The 21,297-nt window shown below is 48.1% G+C and overlaps 7 protein-coding genes across 7 annotated transcripts; 6 read left to right on the top strand and 1 right to left on the bottom strand.

Moving 5' to 3' along the window:
* Positions 1 to 878: 878 nt before the first annotated feature.
* TGAM01_v204618 (late sexual development protein) lies at positions 879 to 2,096 on the top strand (the record flags this gene model as incomplete). Its single annotated transcript, XM_018804484.2, has 2 exons — positions 879 to 1,268; positions 1,338 to 2,096. 2 exons carry the CDS (start codon positions 879 to 881, stop codon positions 2,094 to 2,096), a joined length of 1,149 nt encoding a protein of 382 aa, XP_018662297.2.
* Positions 2,097 to 2,706: 610 nt separating this feature from the next.
* TGAM01_v204619 (hypothetical protein) lies at positions 2,707 to 5,180 on the top strand (the record flags this gene model as incomplete). Its single annotated transcript, XM_024549465.1, has 5 exons — positions 2,707 to 2,712; positions 3,090 to 3,493; positions 3,570 to 4,662; positions 4,731 to 4,901; positions 4,956 to 5,180. 5 exons carry the CDS (start codon positions 2,707 to 2,709, stop codon positions 5,178 to 5,180), a joined length of 1,899 nt encoding a protein of 632 aa, XP_024405805.1.
* Positions 5,181 to 7,527: 2,347 nt separating this feature from the next.
* TGAM01_v204620 (cyanide hydratase) lies at positions 7,528 to 8,838 on the top strand (the record flags this gene model as incomplete). Its single annotated transcript, XM_018804482.1, has 4 exons — positions 7,528 to 7,675; positions 7,795 to 8,150; positions 8,206 to 8,619; positions 8,683 to 8,838. 4 exons carry the CDS (start codon positions 7,528 to 7,530, stop codon positions 8,836 to 8,838), a joined length of 1,074 nt encoding a protein of 357 aa, XP_018662295.1.
* A 1,339-nt stretch (positions 8,839 to 10,177) lies between these two features.
* On the top strand, positions 10,178 to 12,423 carry TGAM01_v204621 (hypothetical protein; the record flags this gene model as incomplete). Its single annotated transcript, XM_024549466.1, has 3 exons — positions 10,178 to 10,957; positions 11,030 to 11,278; positions 11,341 to 12,423. The coding sequence occupies 3 exons, from the start codon at positions 10,178 to 10,180 to the stop codon at positions 12,421 to 12,423; spliced, it is 2,112 nt and encodes a 703-aa protein (XP_024405806.1).
* An 838-nt stretch (positions 12,424 to 13,261) lies between these two features.
* TGAM01_v204622 (hypothetical protein) lies at positions 13,262 to 14,080 on the bottom strand (the record flags this gene model as incomplete). The annotated part of the gene is made up of 1 exon (XM_024549467.1): positions 13,262 to 14,080. One exon carries the CDS (start codon positions 14,078 to 14,080, stop codon positions 13,262 to 13,264), a length of 819 nt encoding a protein of 272 aa, XP_024405807.1.
* Positions 14,081 to 16,773: 2,693 nt separating this feature from the next.
* Positions 16,774 to 18,430, top strand: TGAM01_v204623 (hypothetical protein; the record flags this gene model as incomplete). Its single annotated transcript, XM_018804479.1, has 2 exons — positions 16,774 to 17,258; positions 17,311 to 18,430. 2 exons carry the CDS (start codon positions 16,774 to 16,776, stop codon positions 18,428 to 18,430), a joined length of 1,605 nt encoding a protein of 534 aa, XP_018662292.1.
* A 924-nt stretch (positions 18,431 to 19,354) lies between these two features.
* TGAM01_v204624 (general alpha-glucoside permease) lies at positions 19,355 to 21,248 on the top strand (the record flags this gene model as incomplete). The annotated part of the gene is made up of 5 exons (XM_024549468.1): positions 19,355 to 19,622; positions 19,672 to 19,939; positions 19,998 to 20,599; positions 20,773 to 20,992; positions 21,056 to 21,248. The coding sequence occupies 5 exons, from the start codon at positions 19,355 to 19,357 to the stop codon at positions 21,246 to 21,248; spliced, it is 1,551 nt and encodes a 516-aa protein (XP_024405808.1).
* Between the last annotated feature and the right edge of the window lie 49 nt (positions 21,249 to 21,297).

Raw genomic sequence — 21,297 nt, forward strand, 5'->3', positions numbered from 1 at the left:
ATCCGTCGAGCTGGCTGCGTCTTTGGGCTCTGGCCTTGTCAGCCTGCTTAGACCAGCAACTATGAGTGTCTAACGCTAAAACAAAACATCCGTGACAAACAGATGGCCAGAGCGTGGCCAGAGCGTGGCGTACCTGGGCTGCTGCCGATTCTGACATAAGGTAATGACCCGTTGTATCGAACGGCGTGAAACAAAGATAGCCTCGTCCAGCTGCAAACAAAGAAACGCGCGCCTCTGCTCGGGTCATGAGGCTAGACGCATGTGGCTAGAAATGGTCGCGGGCCACAGAGCACAACCTGCTGGCCACCTATTAATAAACAAAAGAAACCAAAGGCTGGAGTTTTTCTTAGAGCTTTACTAGAGCTTTACTAGAGCACGGCCACGGCCTCTGCTTTGGCCCAACAAACGCCCACAGCCTCAAAAGCCAAAAATAGCAGGGCTGTCAGCAGCTAGTAGTCATCGGCTTACAACGCATCCGGGGGCCTTCTATTGACGGCGCTTGTTAGCAGCCAAGCAGCATTACTCGGCAGCTTTAGCTTCCGGCATCCAGGTAGTCTAAAATCGGAGCAGTAGGTCAATGGCTTAGATAGCCTTTGGGCTGGGAAGAAGCCACAGGCGATCCGGAAGCAGAGTGGCCCGCTGCTGGATGGCCGTCATGATGCCGCCTAGTGAGAGAGCCTAGTAGAGCTGATGGCCGCCAAAGGATAGATATATAGCCTGCCTCACCTGTCGTGTCATCTCATTCCGTTTCCAGAAGACCATCCCTCTCTCCAAGACCATCTCCCAGCATTCAGCTTCTCGCAGAATAGCCTCGCCGCTCCCGCATATCCGCATACCCAATCAGCACCCTCTCTCTTACACACCACCCGCTCGGAACAATGGCCAAGATCGCCAAGATCCTCGCTTCCGTCCTGGCTTTGGCCGGATCGTCTGCCGCAACATGGCCCCCCAATGCCAAGGACTGCTCCAGCACCGCGGTAGCTCCCGTTGCCGCCGCCGCTGCCACAGACGGCTTTCCCACTCCGAATGCTGAGCAGCTCAAGGCCATTTCTAAACAAGCCGATGGCTCGCTCTCAAACGCGCCTCCGCCAGCCAAACTGGCCGACAGCACTCTTCAGTCACTGCAGGTCATTGCCGTCAACGAGGAGTTCGAGGTTGCCTACTTCCGCTCTCTCCTCGGCAACATCACAACTGGTGTGAAGGGTTATGAGTCTTTCAAAGGTTATGACAAGAAGGCACTGGAGAAGATCTTCAAGGTTGTCATTGCTGTAAGCAGTTTATCCACATGAGCGCATCTGAAAATCTTTTTGGCTCGTCTTATACTAACAATCCATTAGCAAGAGGAGCTGCACGCTCTCAATGCACTCACCGCTCTGAACAAGTTCAACAAGCTTGCCCCGCTGCCTTGCAAATACCAATTCCCCGTTACAAACATCCACGACGCCATTGCTGTTGCGGGAGTTTTCACGTCTCTCGTCTTGGCCACTCTCCAAGACGTCAGTCAGGGCGCTGCCGTAGCTGGAGACGCTGGCATTGTTCGAGGTGTCGCATCCATCATTGGCCAAGAGGGTGAGCAGAATGGCTTCTACCGGACATTCATTGGCGCCGTGCCCTCTGAGAAGCCATTCTTGACCACCAGTGTCGGCGCTTTTGCCTACTCCTTTCTCAACAACAACGTCATTGTTCCAGGCTCTTGCCCTTTTGATGTCAACGCGCTCGGCGTCCCCATCTTCCAACAGCTCAAGGTACAGGGTGGCAGCGTTGCCCTTGGTGTCAAGCCCGAGGACCAGACCTTTGAGTTCAGTGCCGATCTGAGCACCGTTCAGGCCGCCTCCAAGTTCAGCAACGGTAACAGCGCCGGCCTCTTCGTCACCTACTTCAGCGGCCAGCTGCTCCCCATCAGCGTCCCCGTCAAGAACTTCAAGTGGAACGGCGGCAAGGTCACCTTCCAGGCCGCCTTCCCCTTCGACGAGAACATCATGTTCGGCCTGTCTGTTGCTGCCTTGACTGATGGCAACAACTTTGCCAGCCCCGATGATGTTCCTGCCAAGACACTCGCTGCCCCGGCTCTCATCAGCGTCAACGATGAGTTCTAAGGGAGAAGCAGTCAGAGTCATAAAAAGGAGTTTGATTTAATAATGTGTAATGGGATTGGGGTTATAAGCGAACTGGGACTGAGGTCACGGAATGGGAGAACAACTAGAGGGGAATATACCAGTTGGGAGAGAGTCATGCACTCCACGGAAGGTGTTATTTCGGTCGCATATTTTAATAGTTTCGTAGTTATTCAATAGATTGTCTCTGGTTCACTCCATTTAAATTTTTCTCTTTTTTCTTGAGCTTTTGGAACGCTGTTTCTCCGTAGTTTCTCTGTTGACCGACAATCCAGGCGGCTATTGTTGCTCGCTTGGCTTCGGTGAAAGGGACGAGGCTCTTTCGTTCAATTCTTACAGGTAACCAGCTATGTTAAAGCTGATACTTTGTGTCAAGATTGATAGAGCTCATTCTCAAGTGAGAGGTGAAGAATTGCAAACCATGTAAGAGCTTTACACTCATGGTAAGATCATCGCTGAACTCGTACGAGTACCTTAGCAAGCCGCTTACAAGCAAGATCTAACGAGGGACTAAGCTCAGCTACAGAACTTGCTATTAGTAAGCTCTTACCTCACCCATACCATTTCCTGCCTTAGGCAATAATCCTCCATCATGCGCGTGGAGCTCTGATCCATGCGAGAGGTTAGGTAAGCAGGAAGCAGGCGAGCGCAAACGCTCAGTATGAGGCTGGCACTTTCGTACCGTCTTGGCCACAGCTCACAATCAACATTGAAAGCCGAGATCCAGCTATTGCGCAGTATCCAAGGCGTCACTTAATGTAAAGACATACACATCTGGGCCGTCTCCCGTTGTATGTCTCCCGTTGGCCCGTTTTAACCCCAGGACGGTCACGCGTCCATTAGAAGATGAGCATCTCAAGACCGTGGTGATGAAGAAATCAATCGCCTGCGGCGCATGTCGGACTTCAAAAAGAAGAGTGAACACAGCCCAGATTCGTGGTGCCCCGTCTTCTCTCCAATGCTGACAGCCTTCAGTGTATCCATTCCGGTGGGCCGCCATGTATCCGCTGCAAAGAGCGAGGAGATGAGTGCATCTTCCCTCCCAAGGGCACTTCGTTCATCTTTAGGCGCTCGCGACTTGAGCGCCAGGCGCGTGCCGCTCCGAATGTGCCTTATTCAGCAGACGGCAACTTTGCAGCTTCACTTCTGGCCACCCCGGCGGCTGCCCAGAGTAACAGTGCAGAGGACCCCGATGAGCATCCCAAGATCAATTTATGGGAGAAGGACCCGTTGGATTACGTGACAGATGAGGTCAAGGAGAGCTACCTAAGATGTTCCTACAAATGGTCGTTTCATCACATCCCTACATTCTTCACAGCAATCCGCAACAAGGTGCTGGATCGGTCTGTTGCGTGGGCTATGCTGGCTATTACAGTGAGGTCAGTTCATGATATCCAATTCATGGTTTCCATTTCTCATGTGAGTTGTTGAGAGGGAAGCTGACTCATCCAACAGATTTCTCAAAAACCCCCCAGAGGGATTCTCCAGTCAGATTCAGACCAGCAACTATTTTGCGGCGCATACTAGATCCCTCATCCTTCCATCAATCGACGAGCCAAGCCTGCAGCGGATCCAAGTTCTTCTTATGCTCACCGGCCATGGATGGGGCTCGGGTGAGGGGAGGCGCGCATGGGTCTACCTTGGGATGGCCGTGAGAATGGCTCAGATCATGGGCCTATTTGACGATCCTCCGGTTGGGGCCCAGACCAAAGAAGAGTTCATTCACGGAGAGGAACGACGACGCACCGCATGGACTTGTTTCCTTATGGACAGTCTGCTGAGCGGCGGCAAGGGCCGTGAGCGGCTGCTTTCTGCAGACAGCATGCACATCCAACTGCCCTGCGACTCAGGCAACTTTATCTTTGGCGAGCCTGTCATATGTCCCCATATTGACGGCTTCCGATCCGATGGCAATCCACACATCCCGATCGGCAAGCTGGGCATCGTCGCGTACAGCATGCGAGTTGCTGACGTCTGGGGTGCTGTTGCTAAGTGGTCCTGCTCTTCGCATCCCAATAATACGCCTCCGTGGCAACCAGAGTCTGAAATCCAGCGTTTGTTAGTTCGCTTGAATGCCTGGAGGGAATCTCTGCCTCCACGCCTAAGGTATGACTTATCATTGCTGCATGCGCATAGCGTCCAGAATCAAGGACAGGCGTATTGCTATATGCATTGTATCTACTTCATGTCTGTCATCTTCCTTTATCGATCCTACCTGCCGGAATTGGAAATGCACGAAGAGGCCGAGTTGGAGAACGGCGATAGGAAGCAGTGGACCGTGTTCTCCTCCAGAGAGCTTGCACAAGTTGCCGATCAAGTATGCGAAATGCTTCAAGAGATACGCGGGTTCGGCCTGTTCTTTCTACGAGGCTTAGTCCCGTGGATAGGCTTCACCATCTACACAGCTGTTGGAACATTGCTGTACTTTTGGCATTTCCCTCACGTAAGCGAGGGCGACCCGCAGATCGAGAGCTGGCGGCAACGCATCATTGATGGATGTGTTTTCCTCAAAGATATGAGGCAAGCCTGGCCTATGGCTGATACCTGGGTAAATCACTCCTCACTCTTCCTAGTCTTGCCTTTTCTCAGGACATTACTGACCAGCTCCTCTATCAGCGCGAAACTATCAAAGCGATGCACATATTTTACAGCAACTCCAAGTCAAAGGGCACCGAGTCCGTGAGTCCGAGTGCCAGACGAGAAATGCGAAACGCCATCATCGACTACGGCGCTTTGCAGCCGTCCCCCGTCCACCCTGCTGATAGTGCAAGCGAAGAAGATGTTGCAGTAAGTCTTCCTATCATGCATGCATATCGCACCCATGACTGACAAGCTGGACAGATTGCATCTGAACAAGAAGAAACAATAGCTACGCATGATATCAGTACGAATGAGACGAACGAGACCGAACTTGTGTCTCATGAATTTGGCGTGGTACCGCCTGCCGATTATGACCTTTTTGATACGCACTTCGATATTGACTCTACTATGCAGGCGTCATTTGCAGATGCTACCCAGGGCTTCTGGGAAGGATACCCAGGAAACAATGACATGTCAGGGTGGTAGATGTTGCCCATGGAACACAATACTATCGCAATCGTGCAGCCACGACATCGTTATCATTTGACCAATATCAAATTCAGGATAAGACTGAGCGCTTCCTCTCCTTTACCTCTCTCTGTCTCTCTCCCTCCTTCTTATCTCTTTTTCTCTTTTATACGTTTTAGCTTACAGTTACCACTGCCGATACGGGGCAAAATATTGATGATCCATGCAGCCAAATCACAGATACCCCTCAACTCTAAATGCAGCTAGAAATGCAACATATGCGGCTATCTCCTTTCATCCTTATCTCTGAGTCCTGTGTTTCGCCCTGCTACAGTCAGCCACAGTGTTGAATGAATTTTAACCAACTATCATTGACCGTTTGGTCTTTAATGTTGCCATTGTCGTCATCAGGTGGAGCAAGACAAGACGTGCAAACGGTATCGGTACTTGAGCCGTTCAACGAGGCAGCACATCGCTCTCGTGTGATGTAAGATTAAATCCCTCTTAGATGCCCGGTTGTTTAGGTCTTGGTCAATGTTCCCACAGCAAAACGATCAAAATCAGAGCATGTTTTCACGCTCTTGATACTAATCTAGTCGTAATATATGTCGGCAATTAATGTGAGCCTCGTTGGCGCCGTTTGTCGCTCTCTTATAAATTACTATTCATACCGAAAGAAAGCCGTCAACGCTGAGTGGATCCTGTCACCATACCATAAACGTCCACGATTACCAATTACCGGCCGCAGTGTGGATTGTTTCATTGACAGCAGCACGGCAATGCAGTACGCCCTACGTAATGTCAGGTTACACTGATGGAACACTGGCTGGATAATAAACAAGTAAGTAAGCCTGCCGATGAACTAGCTATACCCGGCAATTCCGGTCCTAGCCCTACGAACTGCGCCAGTTTTTTCTTTTTCTAACGCAATAGATTGTTAGTTCTACTGAGAAAATTACGTATAGGATACTATTACAGCTCACGGCTGATGAGCGAGTTAACCGAAGGACAGGGCGGCTACGGATATACGCATACACAAGCTTGTCGAGGAAGTCCGGAAGATTTGCTCAGTCCACCGCTCTCAGCCGAAGTATGATGAGAAGCTTAGAACAACCGTGCCCCTTGCAACAGCAAGATAAGTGATTAGAGTGAAGCGTGTGCCAAGGTTCAGGATGCTGCTTTGGATTATCTCATGTGTAAATACATGTAGGTATATCTCCTATCAATAAGCTGCCGCAGCGCCTATACGAAACGGCGGCTAGCCAACAGCCAGCAACCCACAGGGCCGGATCTGCTCTATTCGGACAGACTTCTCCAGACAGGTAGATATGATTGCTAGTTTGTGGGGTCTGCCGGCTAGCTGGTAGTTTTGGTTATCTGAAGACATAGTATGCGACCTACGCCTTGCGAGGGGATTGAGAATACTACCGGAACCGACCTTCTTCAGGCGCTGGATGGGCTCATTGGACGGATCTAATTGTGGATATCAGATCACAGCTTATCCATTTCCCGTTCCGGAGTCTGCCGCTGCAGTGCAATGTCATCTTTCACACGTTTTGCTGTGTGAGTAGGATCAGCCCCCCTTCCCAAGCGATAGTAGCATTTGGCCAAAAAAGGACTTATTTTGACCACCCTGTTTACAGCGGCTAACGATGATTGCAGAAGATCCAGATCAAAGATAACAATGATATGGACTATCTATGATGGGAAGAAGCTCTAAATTCTTCGTCATTGACCTCTGCGGGCAGTGCGAGAATGTGCGGCATGTGCGGCGAATGCGGAGCCGGTCCTTTTTCGTCTAAGCAAATCTTATAGGGGAAACTGCAGGGTTCGGCGGCAAATGCGTCTATGACTTCTCCGTACTATTCACTAATGTCCCTCGGCATCCGCCTCATGGAACCGACGCATAGAAAAAAAAATGTGTTTACAAGCTGAATTGCTGAATCCGGAACTCGGCCGCTAGTTGCGGGACTGACTCCTACCGGTGGTTCGATGCTCCCCCAAAGATTTTTTCCATGCTCACTGGAGTAACGCCCTGATAGTATGCAAACACCATCACCGAGATTCCGATGGCCGAGATTGGTTGGCGGCGTGTGCGGCGTACTGGCTGGCTGTGAGTGTGAAGATGGATGGCAAGAGAGGTAGTGAGAGAATTACACGAAGATTTGCGCAGAATATGATCTGATGATGGTGGATATGGCGGTTATTTGGTTGAATGGAGGGTATATCAATCTCTATGTGTATTGAATATAAATATGGTGGTATCTAGACGCCTTGTTTGAAGAAACACCAAGTAACAATCACCATCGTCCCAACAGCCTTTAAACCAGCATCTTTACCAAGATCTACACTTTCAAACGCAAAAATGGTTGCAACTATCCGCCAATACAAGGCCGCCTGTGTCCAGGCCGAGCCAGGATGGTTTGACTTGGAAAAGTGTATTCAGAAGACTGTCAGCTTCATCCTCGAAGCTGGCGAAAAGGGATGCAAGCTCATTGCTTTCCCTGAAGTTTGTAAGTCGGCACACACAAAATGACGAAGAGTAAATGTTTGCTGACAGGCCGCCTTAGGGATTCCTGGGTATGAGATACCAAACATTTGAAGAGCATAAGGATTTGAAACTAACTGATAGTTCATCATAGATATACCTACTGGGGATGGCGTGTAAACTACCAAGATTCTCTGCCCCTTCTCAAGGATTACTTCAAGAACTCTCTTCGTCCGGATTCCGAAGAGATGAACCGCATTCGAGGTGCTGCTCGCAAGGCCCAGATTTATGTCTCTTTGGGCTACTCCGAAGTTGAGGGCAGCAGTCTTTACATTGCTCAGATCATCATTGACCCCAATGGCAACGTTATCAACCACCGCCGCAAGATTAAGCCCACACACGTTGAGAAGCTTGTGTTCGGCGAAGGCACCGGCGATTCCTTGGACACCGTTGTTGAGACTGAAATTGGCAACCTGGGCCACCTCAATTGCTGGGAGAACGTGAGTTGCCACAAGTTGTTAATGAAAATGCTACAGTCGTGTTAATCCACTGCAGATGAACCCATTCCTCAAGGCTAACGCTGCTGCCCAATACGAGCAAGTCCACGTCGCCGCTTGGCCCGTCTACCCGCCTGCATCTTCTCTAAAGTATCCCGACCCGTACACGAACATCTCTGAAACCCAGTCTGAGCTCGTAACTCCTGCTTACGCCTATGAAACCGGCACCTGGACGCTCGCCCCCAGTCAGGTCGTCACCAGAGAAGGTGCTCGTCTCAACCTGCCTAAGCGTCTTCAGAATGATGAAGCAGCTGTCGATGCAGAGGCTGCCGTCATCGGTAACGGCTTCGCACGCATCTACCGACCAGACGGCTTCCGCGCCGTGGAGGATCCTCCCAAGGATTTCGAAGGAATCTTCATCGTCGATATCGATCTTGATGAGAATATCTTGACGAAGCGTCTTGCTGATTTTGTATGTATTCTGACCAAAGCTCTAGACTTTTACAATTGCGCTAACTGATGACTGTGGAAAAAGGGCGGACACTACATGCGACCTGATCTTATTCGCCTTATGGTTGACAAGACACCAAAGACATATCTTGTCGATGCCAACAAACCCAACCCCAGTCAGTTTCCAAGCTCTATACAGCGCCTTGGATTGGACAGGCCTCTTCCGGAAGAAGAGCAATGAGCGTGTTAGGCTGGAGAGCAGATGATTAAGAACTTGTCTTGAGTGCATGAGGACGATTCATGATTGATAGAAATTGTTGATTTTTATGTAAGATATGTAGGAAGAGTTGGAGGACGAAATCTCATCTTTTATTTGTTTATGACTGATTTTCTGCCGCTTACTAACGTGATTTTATGCTACGCAAAGACTCCTGGATGTAACTATATCAACCACATGCTAGACGGTAAATGGATGGGCGCAATTGCAAGTAGTTTGTAGAAACTCAGCACTTGGCTATTTAGCAGAACATGCATAAGGGCAATGATAATTTAGCAGGTCGGTGGAATACGTGACGTAGCAGGGTTCTATCTCTCGCTTGCTTGTGGTTTCAATACACTAGATGTGCTTTTAGACGCGATGTTCTCCTCCAAACGATACGGTGATCCGTCTATCTTCGTAAATAGTACACAACACTAGCGTTGCCACGCGCAAGTATTAATATATCTAGAAGGCTATCTATCTTTTCCTATTGGCTGAAAACAGCACTACTATGTAGTAAAATATTATATTTCCTGCATGTAGACTTAAGAATCGCAATACAATCATTTCGTCTTCTATTTTTATAAACGAGCTCAATAGTCGCAGGGTAGCGCAGACATTGCGGGCGCATATCGTGAGCCTTTAGACTTTATAGGCCAGCTATACATGCAGTAATAGGCTTAAGTCAGCAGCCCTTCGTCTCCTTTTCCTCACCTGCCTAAACGGGACTGTTACCAATCACGGCACTCAAGCCCGGGCTTAGTAACCACAATGGCCGGAACAATGTCTTTCCGCTGTCAGCCCGGCTTCTCGCGTGTGAATGTCAGAGTCGATCTTTTAGTATGAGCGCTCAACAAGCAGGCCAGATTATCTGCGGTGTTGTGGTCGTTGATGAAATGTGATGCTTCTCAACAAGCACTGCATGATCTAAGATGCCCTGAGCGAGCCACCCGGTTTCCAGCTTCCATTGTGGGTATTTGTCTGCATACAGCAAGCGACGCGCCGCTGGACCCGCAGAGCGAATCACCGTCGACAGCCCTGACTAATTTGCTGTCGTCCTCGGTTTGTTGCAATGGATGAAACCTTGGGCGGAAGCGTAGGAGCGCCGGTATCCAAGCCATCGCCTCAGCCGCAGCCCTCAAGGAAGAGAAGACACTCATATACACGCGTTGCTTGGTGAGTGTGGCGTGGCTGCCCTTGTTGTCGATGAGGAGTCCCCTTTAATGACGCCTTCCCAGTGACGAGTGCCAGCGGCGCAAGACAAAATGTAGCGGAGAGCGGCCCTGTAAGGCCTGCAGGGAGAGCAACCACAACTGTCTCTATGACCGGACTACACGGTTTCGAAACCGGAATCGCACTTCGTAAGACTCATCCTGGTCACTTTGCCCGGTGCCATGTATCTCATCTCACCCGCATTAGAAATACCACAGAAAGTGAAGGCTCTTCCTCCACACGCACGCAGAACCAGGCGCAAGCTGCTCCATCTTCACAGCTTGGCCAAGGACAATCTCAGCCAGCAGCTACTAATAGCGTGACTACCACTTCCGCTTCCGCTGCCCCTGCCAAAGCCAATGGGTTGCGCAGCTCAGACTACTATCTGCAGCTGGCGGAGAGATTGTTGGTTACGACGAAGCCTGCGTCCACCCAAAAGGCAAAAGCCCAAAGCCAGTATGGGGTGCCTGTGACGTATTTCTTGGAGAAGCTGCTTTTCCATAGAGCGAACAATGCTCCTGGAAACGCATTGGCCTATGTCGACAACGATCGGTGGCTGAGTATCATTGCACTCTATGAGGAAGAGATTGGCATACAATATCCCTTTCTTAATCTTGACGAGCTGAGGCGCGAAATCATAGGGGCCGACGTGAGGATTGCGAAAGACGATTCTTCACGACAGCCAAACCCGCCACCCGGTGCCAAAGCCAGCCGCATTCAAATCGAGAACATTGCAATCCATGTCTTGGCTATTATCTCCATTTTCGCTGATGCACGGACCATTGAGATAGCAAACCCATGGGTTGAAGAAATTTATGCAGGAACAGTGGCACGGACTCAGCTCGACAGCACTGTCAATGCCGCCGATTTGTGCCTCCTCATACTCGCCGTAAGTCTGAAGCAGCTGAAGAGGCCGTTGAACATGCGAAAAGTCTAACATTTTTTGCCCCTTGCGTATTAGACAATATTTTTCTTTCTCAGCGATCGGGAAATTCTTGCGTGGAGAGGAATTGGTATTGTTCTGCGATTACTTCAGGAAAATAGCTCTCGAAACTCGGGAGACCTGAGTCTTCATGACGGGAGCCAGATTGCTACACCAGGTGAAATGCTATACTGGTGTGTCTATACACTTGACCGACGTTGGAGCTTTGGCACAGAGTTGCCGTTTGCAGTACACGATTCCGAGATTGATCGCCATCCTATGCTGGATGTAAGTAAAAACAACAAAGCGCGCAAATGTCTTGGAGGTGCTTAATCTCACTGATGAACCAGGGCGACTCACTTTCTACATCCTACGTTTTGAGCATGGTCTCCTATTGCCGAATCTCATCAGATGTGAGGAAATGGCTATTGGAACCGATAACTGGCTCCACGTCTGATATGACGCGCGACTTCCTTGATTTTCGCATTGTTCAGTGGAAGCGTAACTTGCCAGCTAAGCTCCATCACGATACCACCAGGAAGTATGATCCTTCGAGAGACAATCGTGGGGATTACAGGATTTGCATACTCCTTCATCTAAGAGCAAATCAAATGAGAATCATTGTACACAGGACATCGGCAAATCGACTCGGATCAGCCAGCCTCGATCCATCTACAGTCAACGTTCTAGCTGATGTTTCCCATGACACCATTCGAGCTCTTGTGCGCTTGGCCGACGAGACGGACATTTATCACGCACAACATAAAACGTTCAATCACTTTCTCGAATCTGCGCTTTCATCAATGCTGCTTGTGCTGGGGAGTATTAGCGACGATATAACCCGAGCCTCGTGCCTTCAAGATGCGTTTGACGCCGTAGACCTAATCCAGCGACTTTCATTAACATCCCCTGTCTCACAACGGCTTTTAGAACGGCTACATAACATTCATGAGGCTATGGATAGCTTTCGCGCTCGAGGTAGCAGGGCCACGTCGCAAATGTCATCGAGTCTCGACGGAGCTACATCATTGGCACAATCTGCATACAGTCCTGACCGGCCTCCAGGGCTTGTACGGCTGGATATGGAGCAAGGCCAAGGCAACAATTCGAGAATGAACGTCCCATTAGCAAGACCCCCTGAGCAGACACTCTCAATTCCCACATTACCCGGCCGAGACATGAGCGATCGAGATCAGCATCAGCGCAGTAACATGGGGTATTTAGAAGCCAACCAAGCAATGACCTCGCCGCCGCTGCCGTACCCTCACTCATCATCTGCTGGTATTTCCACGCTTCCATCAAATCTGCCGCAGTCACGACGTGTGTTTGAAGTGCCAGGAAATATCCTTAGTATGGCTAACGAATTGCCCTTTATGAACTTTCCCGAGCTGGGGCAATTCTTGGACGAGAATCCAGTCAATTTTACCTTTTAGAGGCGAGGAGTATGACTATGAGATGAAATCAGTGTTGATTGGTAATCTGGCATTTTCCTTTCATGATTGTCGCACAATGTTTTATAGATACCCGATGAATAGCGATGACATTTCGTCGCTGTCTATTATGTTTCTTGGGAAATTCCTTGGAATCGCGTTCCACTGCGCGTTGTAAAGAGCTGGAGGACATGGGGAAGATATGGCTCATTTTTCTTAATAACTTTCATGTACCATAAGTCGATGAAATGCTGGCTACCAGTTTATAATCGGCGAACCGGGGTCAGGATCTGGGGTTGTATAATGTACGAAAGCGGCAGTCTCCTACGAAGCGTACTGCGAGAGATATGCCAAAGCTGCTGTTAATGTGTCTTTTTAATTAATAATTGAAACTTGATTGCTACTGTATACTTTGTTCACTCGAACGACATCACACGTTGGTCAATGCTTGCGTTCGTTAGGTCTTCGCTCTTCTTACAGGCAGGTGTAGGCCCTTTATAAGAAGGGTAAAAGGAAAAGGGAAAAGGGTAATATTATATTAAAAGACATTAATGTTCTATAAACACAGTAAGCGTATCATGTGCCGTGTTAAGTCCTGCTCTTTCTACCTCCATAGCCTTGATCAAATCCTGGACATGCCCGCAGTCCACATAAACATATAAACCAAACTCCAACACGATAGCTGAACGCCAATATCCGAAACATTTCCAATGGCTCCGTGATGATAGCAGAAGAAGGGAAAGAAGACGAGGAGGAATTAGATAGTGGGTAGGGCATTCGTAACTGCTTGACCAATCTGGACGTGGGAAGGGCGACAAGCCAATTCGACTTCATGTTGCCATCAACTCTTTGATGCTGGCGGCGGCGGCGGCGTCGGTGTGACTGGTGCATCTGTAGATTGAGCTACCTTGACAGCTGCTCTATGCACTACAGACCTTATCGAGCTATCATGAGTCCCTCGCTGAGACTGGTGACTCCCTCCAAAATGCGCACGAAGTCCAAACGGCTTCTCTTCTAGCTCAGCTTTGGCTTGGTTGTACATTTCCTCCACGATGGCAACTTCTTCTTGGGCGTCAAGAGTGCAGTCCAGTAAACAAAGTTCTCGCTCGCGCTGCTCAATATACTCGCGAATCTCTCTCCATTGGCTCTCGTGAGCTTTGTATCGGTCAGGAAGACCAGAGCCCTTGAGATATGTCAATATGCCCGCCATGATTGTGTTCATAGCACCCAGTCCGGTAACCGCGTGGCGAGAGCCATTGGCTGCTCCGATTGCGGTCAACGCCGCGCCGACGACCATTTGAGCCCCAAGACAGAAGTTGATTAAGCCGTGGAAGATGCGATAGTTGTGAGCTGCCTTTTGCTCTGCTTGCACGACTCTGGCATATAAGCCGATGTTGGGTGCAGCGCGCCGAGCATGGCCGGTGCTTGACAGGGCAGGGACAGTGTCGATGCCTGTGAGGGAACGAAAAGCAAGAAGCTTGTCGTTGGTTGGAATCAGCGCATTGTGATCGGTTCCCGTTATTGTAATTCGCTTCTCATTGTTGGCCGCCTCTCGTGCTGCCTGCTTACTATTGGGGGGCAACCCTAGCTCCTCTGTATTGTCTGGTGGAGGATCTCGGCCATCGAGAGAGCGGACCGCCTGAGCAAGTCTTCCAATCATTATCTTCTTAGTATCGAGGAATGTAAGATTCAACAGAGAATGGCAAGAAGAAACGAATGAAGCTGAAAAGGGGAAGGCTAGTGAGGAATAGGAGTTGCGGTGACCTTCACCGCGACTTGTTGAAGCGTTTCCACAAAATTTGACGATGCAGATCTACCTTCGGAAGCTTTCAGAAGCTAAAGTCGGGAGCGATCTTAGCAGGTGGATTTGGGAGGGGCTCGCGCTCAAGCAGAATTTTCAAGGCATGGCCGCAGCCGCTTTGGGCCGCCTTTTCCCAGCTGCCTTTTCCCAGCTGCCCAATCTCATATCGTCACTTGATGCTTCTTCCCCTCCGTTGCCATCGCGGTCTGCAAGGGAGAACCACTCGGGGCTCTGATTCGAGTCTATCCTGTCCCGCTGGCCCCCATGTATCATTTTGATAAGCATGTCTCTAACTGGATTGAGAGTCCCGTGGTGAAAAGAAGGCACGTTTGGGCGAATAGCAGGCGGCAGCTAGCAATTTGACCCGATTCAATTTGCGGCTGAGGTGTTGTGCGGGTCTGGATAAAGTAGAAACTTGCAGAAGCTGAAATACCAGTGTTGCTAGTGCCGCTAATAAGAGTGTCTTGCTGAGACATCTAGTTGGCAGTCTGCACTTTTATTTGATAAGGTCATGGCGGGTGGGCTGGCAGGTAACACTTCTGCAGGCCCTTCTTAGACAGACGGAAGCCGATTTTGCTGCCAGAGAGCACGAGTCCCGGCGGAAATACATCCCGAGGTTTGCCACTTGCTCAACGAGTCTGGACAGCCTACTGGTTGGCTAAATAGCGATGCAAATTTCGTAATATTTACTGGCATTAGAAGAGATGCCCGTGGAGGGTAAGATCCTTATGCGAATTGTGAAGTCAGAGGATTGATTATTAAGGCAAAAAGACTTGCTTTGGCGTAGGTGGTGTAGGCAATCCACTGATTACAGGATGTAGTAGTAGTAGCCAATTCGCATCATATTCTTCAGTAAAATACTTATTCTAGTGGTCCAATCCCACCGGCAGGATCAAATAAATCTGAAGTAATACTACCTAGCTCGATGATGACTTGCATTGCTTCATATGCCGTAATCCGCTAATTTGTTCATCGAACCTTTTACTAGCTACGGAGTAGCAATCTGACATGACATTCTTGGCAACAATATCTACCTCGGATACTACTCCGAGCTGGCTGAATAATACTACTACTAGTTACGTAGAAGTAATAGTTATATTCCCTTGCAAAACCCGATTGTGAAATCTTTTTCGTTTTTAGCGTCCTAGCGTTTGTAATGAGGTAGAGCGATCTTAGCATTCACTTAACACCTAGCATGCAATTGACAGTGTTGGCAAGGGCCAAATACTTTATGCATTTTCGCGGTAGCATTTGATCGCTCACAAAATAAGCGCTTCCTCCTATTAGAAGCATGTATGGGGCGAGAACTTAATACCAGGTACGACAGTTACACTATAGGCATTTCATAGGCCTCATTGAACCGTGTTGGTAATGACTTACCAATGGCGCAGTAGATCTCAGATGATCGTGGCATAGATGGCTCCATTGATGATCCTATCACCATCCACTGGCCGTTGCATCCGAGAAAGACTGGCAAGATGAAAGTTGATGAATCCATCAGGCGTCTACGAAACTCGTAAGCAAACAAACACTTGACAAAAAACGATGCAGCCCAATGCAACACTGCTACAGCATCACGGGACAATATGTACACACATAAGCCGAAGCTAGCGAGACAACACAAGCTTGGTGAAGAATTCGCCTTGAACTAAGTGGTAAGAAAAAATTGCTCAACGGTGCTGTAGCTTGGTATCTATCAAAGCACCTACTAACAGAGGAGGTGTTCTTTCTCTGTTAGGTGTTCAATTTGACGTTTGCTGACATGAGCTACGTCTTGACGTTTCTATAGTATTACATTAGTGCCTGTATATTTGCAACTGTCTTCCCCTGTAGTCTCACCGCATTAATTACCTAATCAGGCTTTCGTACAGGACATACGCTTTTATATTGACCTGTCACACTGATACAATTGCCCTTTTTGGAGTTTTTTTCAAGTTGTTAGTAGCATGCGCAAACGTGTTTACTAATACTGGATGATTTTGTTAATCTCTATCGAGCATGTTTCGCAGAGCAGACAAATTGTGTAAACGTCAGACCATTGTAAGATGCAGGAACCCTTGCTAGCGGTAATGCAAGAGGGAATTTTCCCTTCCGCTGCTAGGAGCGGGAGACTAGACTAGATCTTACTGACTGCAGTACAGCACATCGAAATAAGGTCTGACTTGTGGCATCCCTAGAGTTGACATAAAACTGCCTTCTTGTAATACTACCCTATCTAGACACTTGCTATGCTAGTGCTTATTGGCAGATGAATGTATTGATTATTAGAATAATCTTATTTCTTTTGCTATCGAAGTCCTTTTAGCTGGCTTATGCAATACTTCGTAGTGTGTTTCCTGATATTGTGTTATACCCTTCTCCCCTTTTTCAAATTTCATACTGTCTCAAGGAATGCAGTGTTTATGGTGACCTTGCTTGTGGTATATATGAGACCGGATCTCTCCCAACATGTTGGCAACAGCTCCAATCGGCAACTCGTTCGGTAGCCAGCCAAGTCTACCAGCCGCTTCATCCTACTCTTACGCACGTATTTGTCGTTTGTCTCTTTCAACATGTCATCTGTTGATGCAATCGTTATTGGCGCGGGTTTTGGAGGACTTTACAACCTCATCAAGCTTAAAGAGCTTGGGCTTTCAGTAAGGGCCTTTGACAAGGCTCCCGAAATTGGCGGTACATGGTACTGGAGTCAATACCCCGGCGCAACTAGCGATTCTGCTAGCGAGATTTATCGATACCGCTTCAACAAGGATGCATTACAGACAGACGTATGGCCGGATCACTATGTGTCGCAAAAAGGAACCCTTCAGTATTTGAAAAACATCGCCAAGCTTTATGACTTGGAAAAGGATATTCAACTCAAAACCAAACTGGTATCGGCTGCTTTCGATTCAGCATCGGCTACATGGACGACTACATTCGATAATGGCGAAGTTTGGAAATCCACATACTTGATTACGGCTGTAGGAATCTTCCATACGCCTAATTACCCCAAGATTACTGGTCTTGAGAAGTTCAAGGGCCCAGTGTACCACACAGGGTTAGTTCTATCTTGATGTTGTAAATGGCGTTTGTGCTAACTCGTTTCTTAGTGACTGGACCGAACAGTATGACCTTAAAGACAAGCGAGTTGGTATCATTGGTAATGGATCCTCTGGTGCACAAATTCTAGTCAACATCGCAGACGATGTAAAGCAGGCAATCTCTTTCCAACGCTCGGCGCAGTACGTTGCTCCCCATCCAAACAAGGCAGTAACAGCCGAATACAGAGAAAACATCAACAAGACTTATGACGATGTCTGGAAATTGGTTGATAACCATCCTACTGCAATGCCCTTGGAGCACCAGACAACCTCGGCCTTGAGCGTCAGTCCAGAAGAACGAGAACGTATCTGGGAAGAACTTTGGGACAAGAAGAGCGGCTTTAGCTTCATGTACGGAGTCTTTGGCGATATTCACTCCAGTGAAGAAGCAAACAAAGAACTTTGCAACTTTTTCAACAAAAAGATTGCTCAAATCGTGGAGGACCCCGAAAAAGTTAAAAAACTGACACCGAACGAACTCTATGGCAAGCGACCTGTTACTCTCTCAAACTACTATGAGACATTCAACAAGAAAAATGTCGATATAGTCAACTACCAGTTTACACCTTTTGTTGAAATCACTGAGAACGGTATCCGAACCACCGAGAAGCTGCACGAGCTGGATGTTATTATCCTGGCGACTGGTTTCGAGGTCGTGGATGGCAGTTATGCAGCCATCGACATCAAGGGCCGCACCGAAACTTTGAGCCAGCAGTGGGCTCGAGACGGCGTATCTTCTTACTTGGCCATTGGTGATACCGGATTTCCCAACCTGTTCTTCAGCGTGGGCCCGCAATCGCCGCTTGGCAATATGCCGCCGATCATCGAGATACAAGGTGCTTTTGTCAGTGGGATGATTGCCAAGGCCGAGAAACTGAAGAAGGAAAACGGAGGCAAGCCTGTTCTCATTGAAGCTGATGCGGAAGCGAAGAAAGGGTGGATGGATCTGTGCCGCATGATTGCAAATGGCAGCATTTTCAGAAACATCAAGTCTTACATCTTTGGCAACAATGGCCCAAGAGGAGATGACAATGCTGGTATTTTCTGGCTTGCGGGTTACGCCAACTACCGAAAAGCTGTGGAAGACGCGCAATCGAAGGACTTTGCTGGTTTCAAGTTCCTCTCTTGAGCGACGTTAAATGCGATGATGACTATAGAGAGTTATAAGCCATTTATGAAATAAAAATGAACCAAGATCATATTTTTTCCGTGACATCTTGACAATTTTGTGGCTCAAGTTTTGGGACACAACAAATAAGCATAATACTTAGCCTAAAGTTCCTTACAGTGCATCAGCATCAGCTTAGATATAACTTGGGGTTTACTTGCCAGATCAAAACTGTAACACTATAAATTAATTTGATAACGCTGATTCACCACCCAATGTTAAGGCTGAGCCCCTTGTGGCCAAACAACAATGCTCTAGATTCTACTCTACCAGCACTGTGCTTTCCTTGTATTCATCCCTATCAGCAAGAGCCGAGATGCGGGGTTGCCCCTCCTTGTTCCTTTTAGTCTAAATGGGAAAATTCCTGGGATTGTATCTCGATCTAACAGTTCAGTGCTGTTATGGAGAGCATCTTTATAGAAGAAAATACATAACGTGTGGCATTAGATATTTTATTTAGCATACTTCCTAATCATCTAACTGTTCTACAATTGCTGATGAATACTAGCTGCCTCAAGCTCTGATATATGTATACTTTTTGTTGCAACGAAGAAGATTGCACGCAGTACAGAGCGCTACGTCCATAATTACGACCTCCAAATTGCCACATTCTTTTATCTGTGCACTCAGACGAAGAGTATCTATCGAGTATAGTAATCAAGCATCCGATGTGTAAATTACGTTATTGCAACCCTGCATCTCAGCATTGTTACTCCGCTCTCTTCACATTCAGCCTTGCGCATGCTCTCGAAAATGCAGCGATGCTCTCGACCTCTTGCCAACCGCCACATATCATTCATACAAGTCTCAAGTAGGTTCAGTACTTACTTAACATACAATCATTCTGTACTTAAGCTGAAAGACATATCAATACACCATCAGACCATGGCGGGCAGAACAGGAACAGACGTTGCTACTGAAAGCCATCCAGAAGAAAAGGCCAAAGACTTTCGGTTCCCACAGAATGAGATCGGAATAAGCGACAAAGTACTGGTAGCAGATGCGGCCATTGGTTTTGCTATTGAGAAAGAATTGGGGCCGTGGGAAGCTGCTAAAGCATATCCGAATGCCATCTTATGGGCGTTTGTAATGGCAGCCTGCGTCATCATGGAAGGATATGATACTGCTCTGCTTGGTAGCTTCTTTGCGTATCGTCAGTTGCCCATATACAATGATAGCGTGCTTAGCTGACCAGCTCCAAGCGTCGTTTCAGATTAAATTTGGGAAATCTGTTGGAGTTTCTCCTTCGACACCCAGCGGGTACCAACTAACGGCTGCCTGGCAGTCTGGGGTAAGCCAAGCACCTAATGTGGGAGGCTTCATCGGAGCCATCATTAATGGCTGGCTCGTAACAGCCTTTGGCCAGAGACGCGTGGTCTTATGGTCACTTATTTGCATGATGGCCTTGATCTTTATTCCCTTCTTTGCGCCCAATCTGATTGTCCTTACAATTGGCGAATTTCTCTTGGGGTAAACACAGTCATCCCCTCTATTGGCTCTATCAAGTGGCTAATTACTCGGGCTTAAGCTTTCCTTGGGCGACTTTGGCGACTTGTGCCATTTCCTACGCCTCTGAAGTTCTGCCGCCATCTATTCGAACTTACTTGACTTCCTACACTAACATGTGTTTCATTATCGGCCAACTGATTGCGGATGGAGTGCTAAAGGGGCTGTCTAATCACACAAGTGAATGGGCATATAGAATTCCATTTGCGATCCAATGGGTGTGGCCTTGTTTCCTGATCCCCCTGGTATATCTTGCTCCTGAAAGCCCATGGTACCTTGTCCGCGTGGGCCGCATTGAAGAGGCAGAGAAATCGCTGCGTCGACTCCAGAGCTCCAATGCGAGGATCGATCCAAAGCATACTCTCGCAACCATAATACATACAAACGAGTTTGAGCGAGAGAACAACATAGGAACAAGCTACTGGGACTGTGTTAAAGGAGAAGAGCTCCGCCGAACCGAGATCGCTTGCATGGCCTTTACTGGTGCGGTGCTATGCGGTATCAATTTCGCTTATAACAGTTCTTATTTCTTTCAGAGCATTGGCGTTAGCACGTCTACAACGTACTCATTGAGCCTTGGAGGTGTTTGCTTGGGCCTTGTAGGATGTTTCCTTAATTGGTTCGGTGCGTATTTTTTGATCGGCACTTTATGAAGACTTCATGCTGACGTGAGACTGTCGCAGCTCTAATGCCATAATTTGGTCGCCGCCGTATCTATATCTGGGGCATGATTGCAATGTGTGTCATCTTGCTCTCGATTGGTATCTTGAATGTGTGGACGAGCAAGCACTCGATAGCTTTGGCACAAGCCGTGCTTACCTTATTGTGGACTTTCGTCTTCCAGCTCACCGTTGGCCAACTCAGCTGGGCATATCCGGCTGAAATAGGATCTACCCGTCTTCGTCAAAAGACTATCTGCATTGCGAGAGATGTACATGGTATTGTGAATATCGTATCTGGGATTCTTCAACAATATTTTATGAACCCTGAGGCGTGGAATGTCAAGGGTTATGTCGGGTACGTATGCTCACTATCAGCTATCTTGATAATCATGTTCAGGCTGACATTAGTTAACTATAGATTTGTTTGGGGCGGTACTTGTTGTTTCATGGTCATCTGGTCGTATTTCCGCCTTCCAGAGACATGGAATAGACCATATGAGGAACTGGATATTCTGTTTGCTCAAAAGACACCAGCAAGAAAATTTGCTGCTACCAAAGTGCATCCTATCGAAGATGTTACTATCACCCAAGTAAAAAAGCAGGAAGCTTAGCTAATGATAGACAATACGGAAGGATCGATTGGTTAGTCTAAGGATTTTG

This window comes from Trichoderma gamsii, assembly GCF_001481775.2.
Source record: "Trichoderma gamsii strain T6085 chromosome Unknown Scaffold_13.2, whole genome shotgun sequence".
NCBI lineage: Eukaryota > Fungi > Ascomycota > Sordariomycetes > Hypocreales > Hypocreaceae > Trichoderma > Trichoderma gamsii.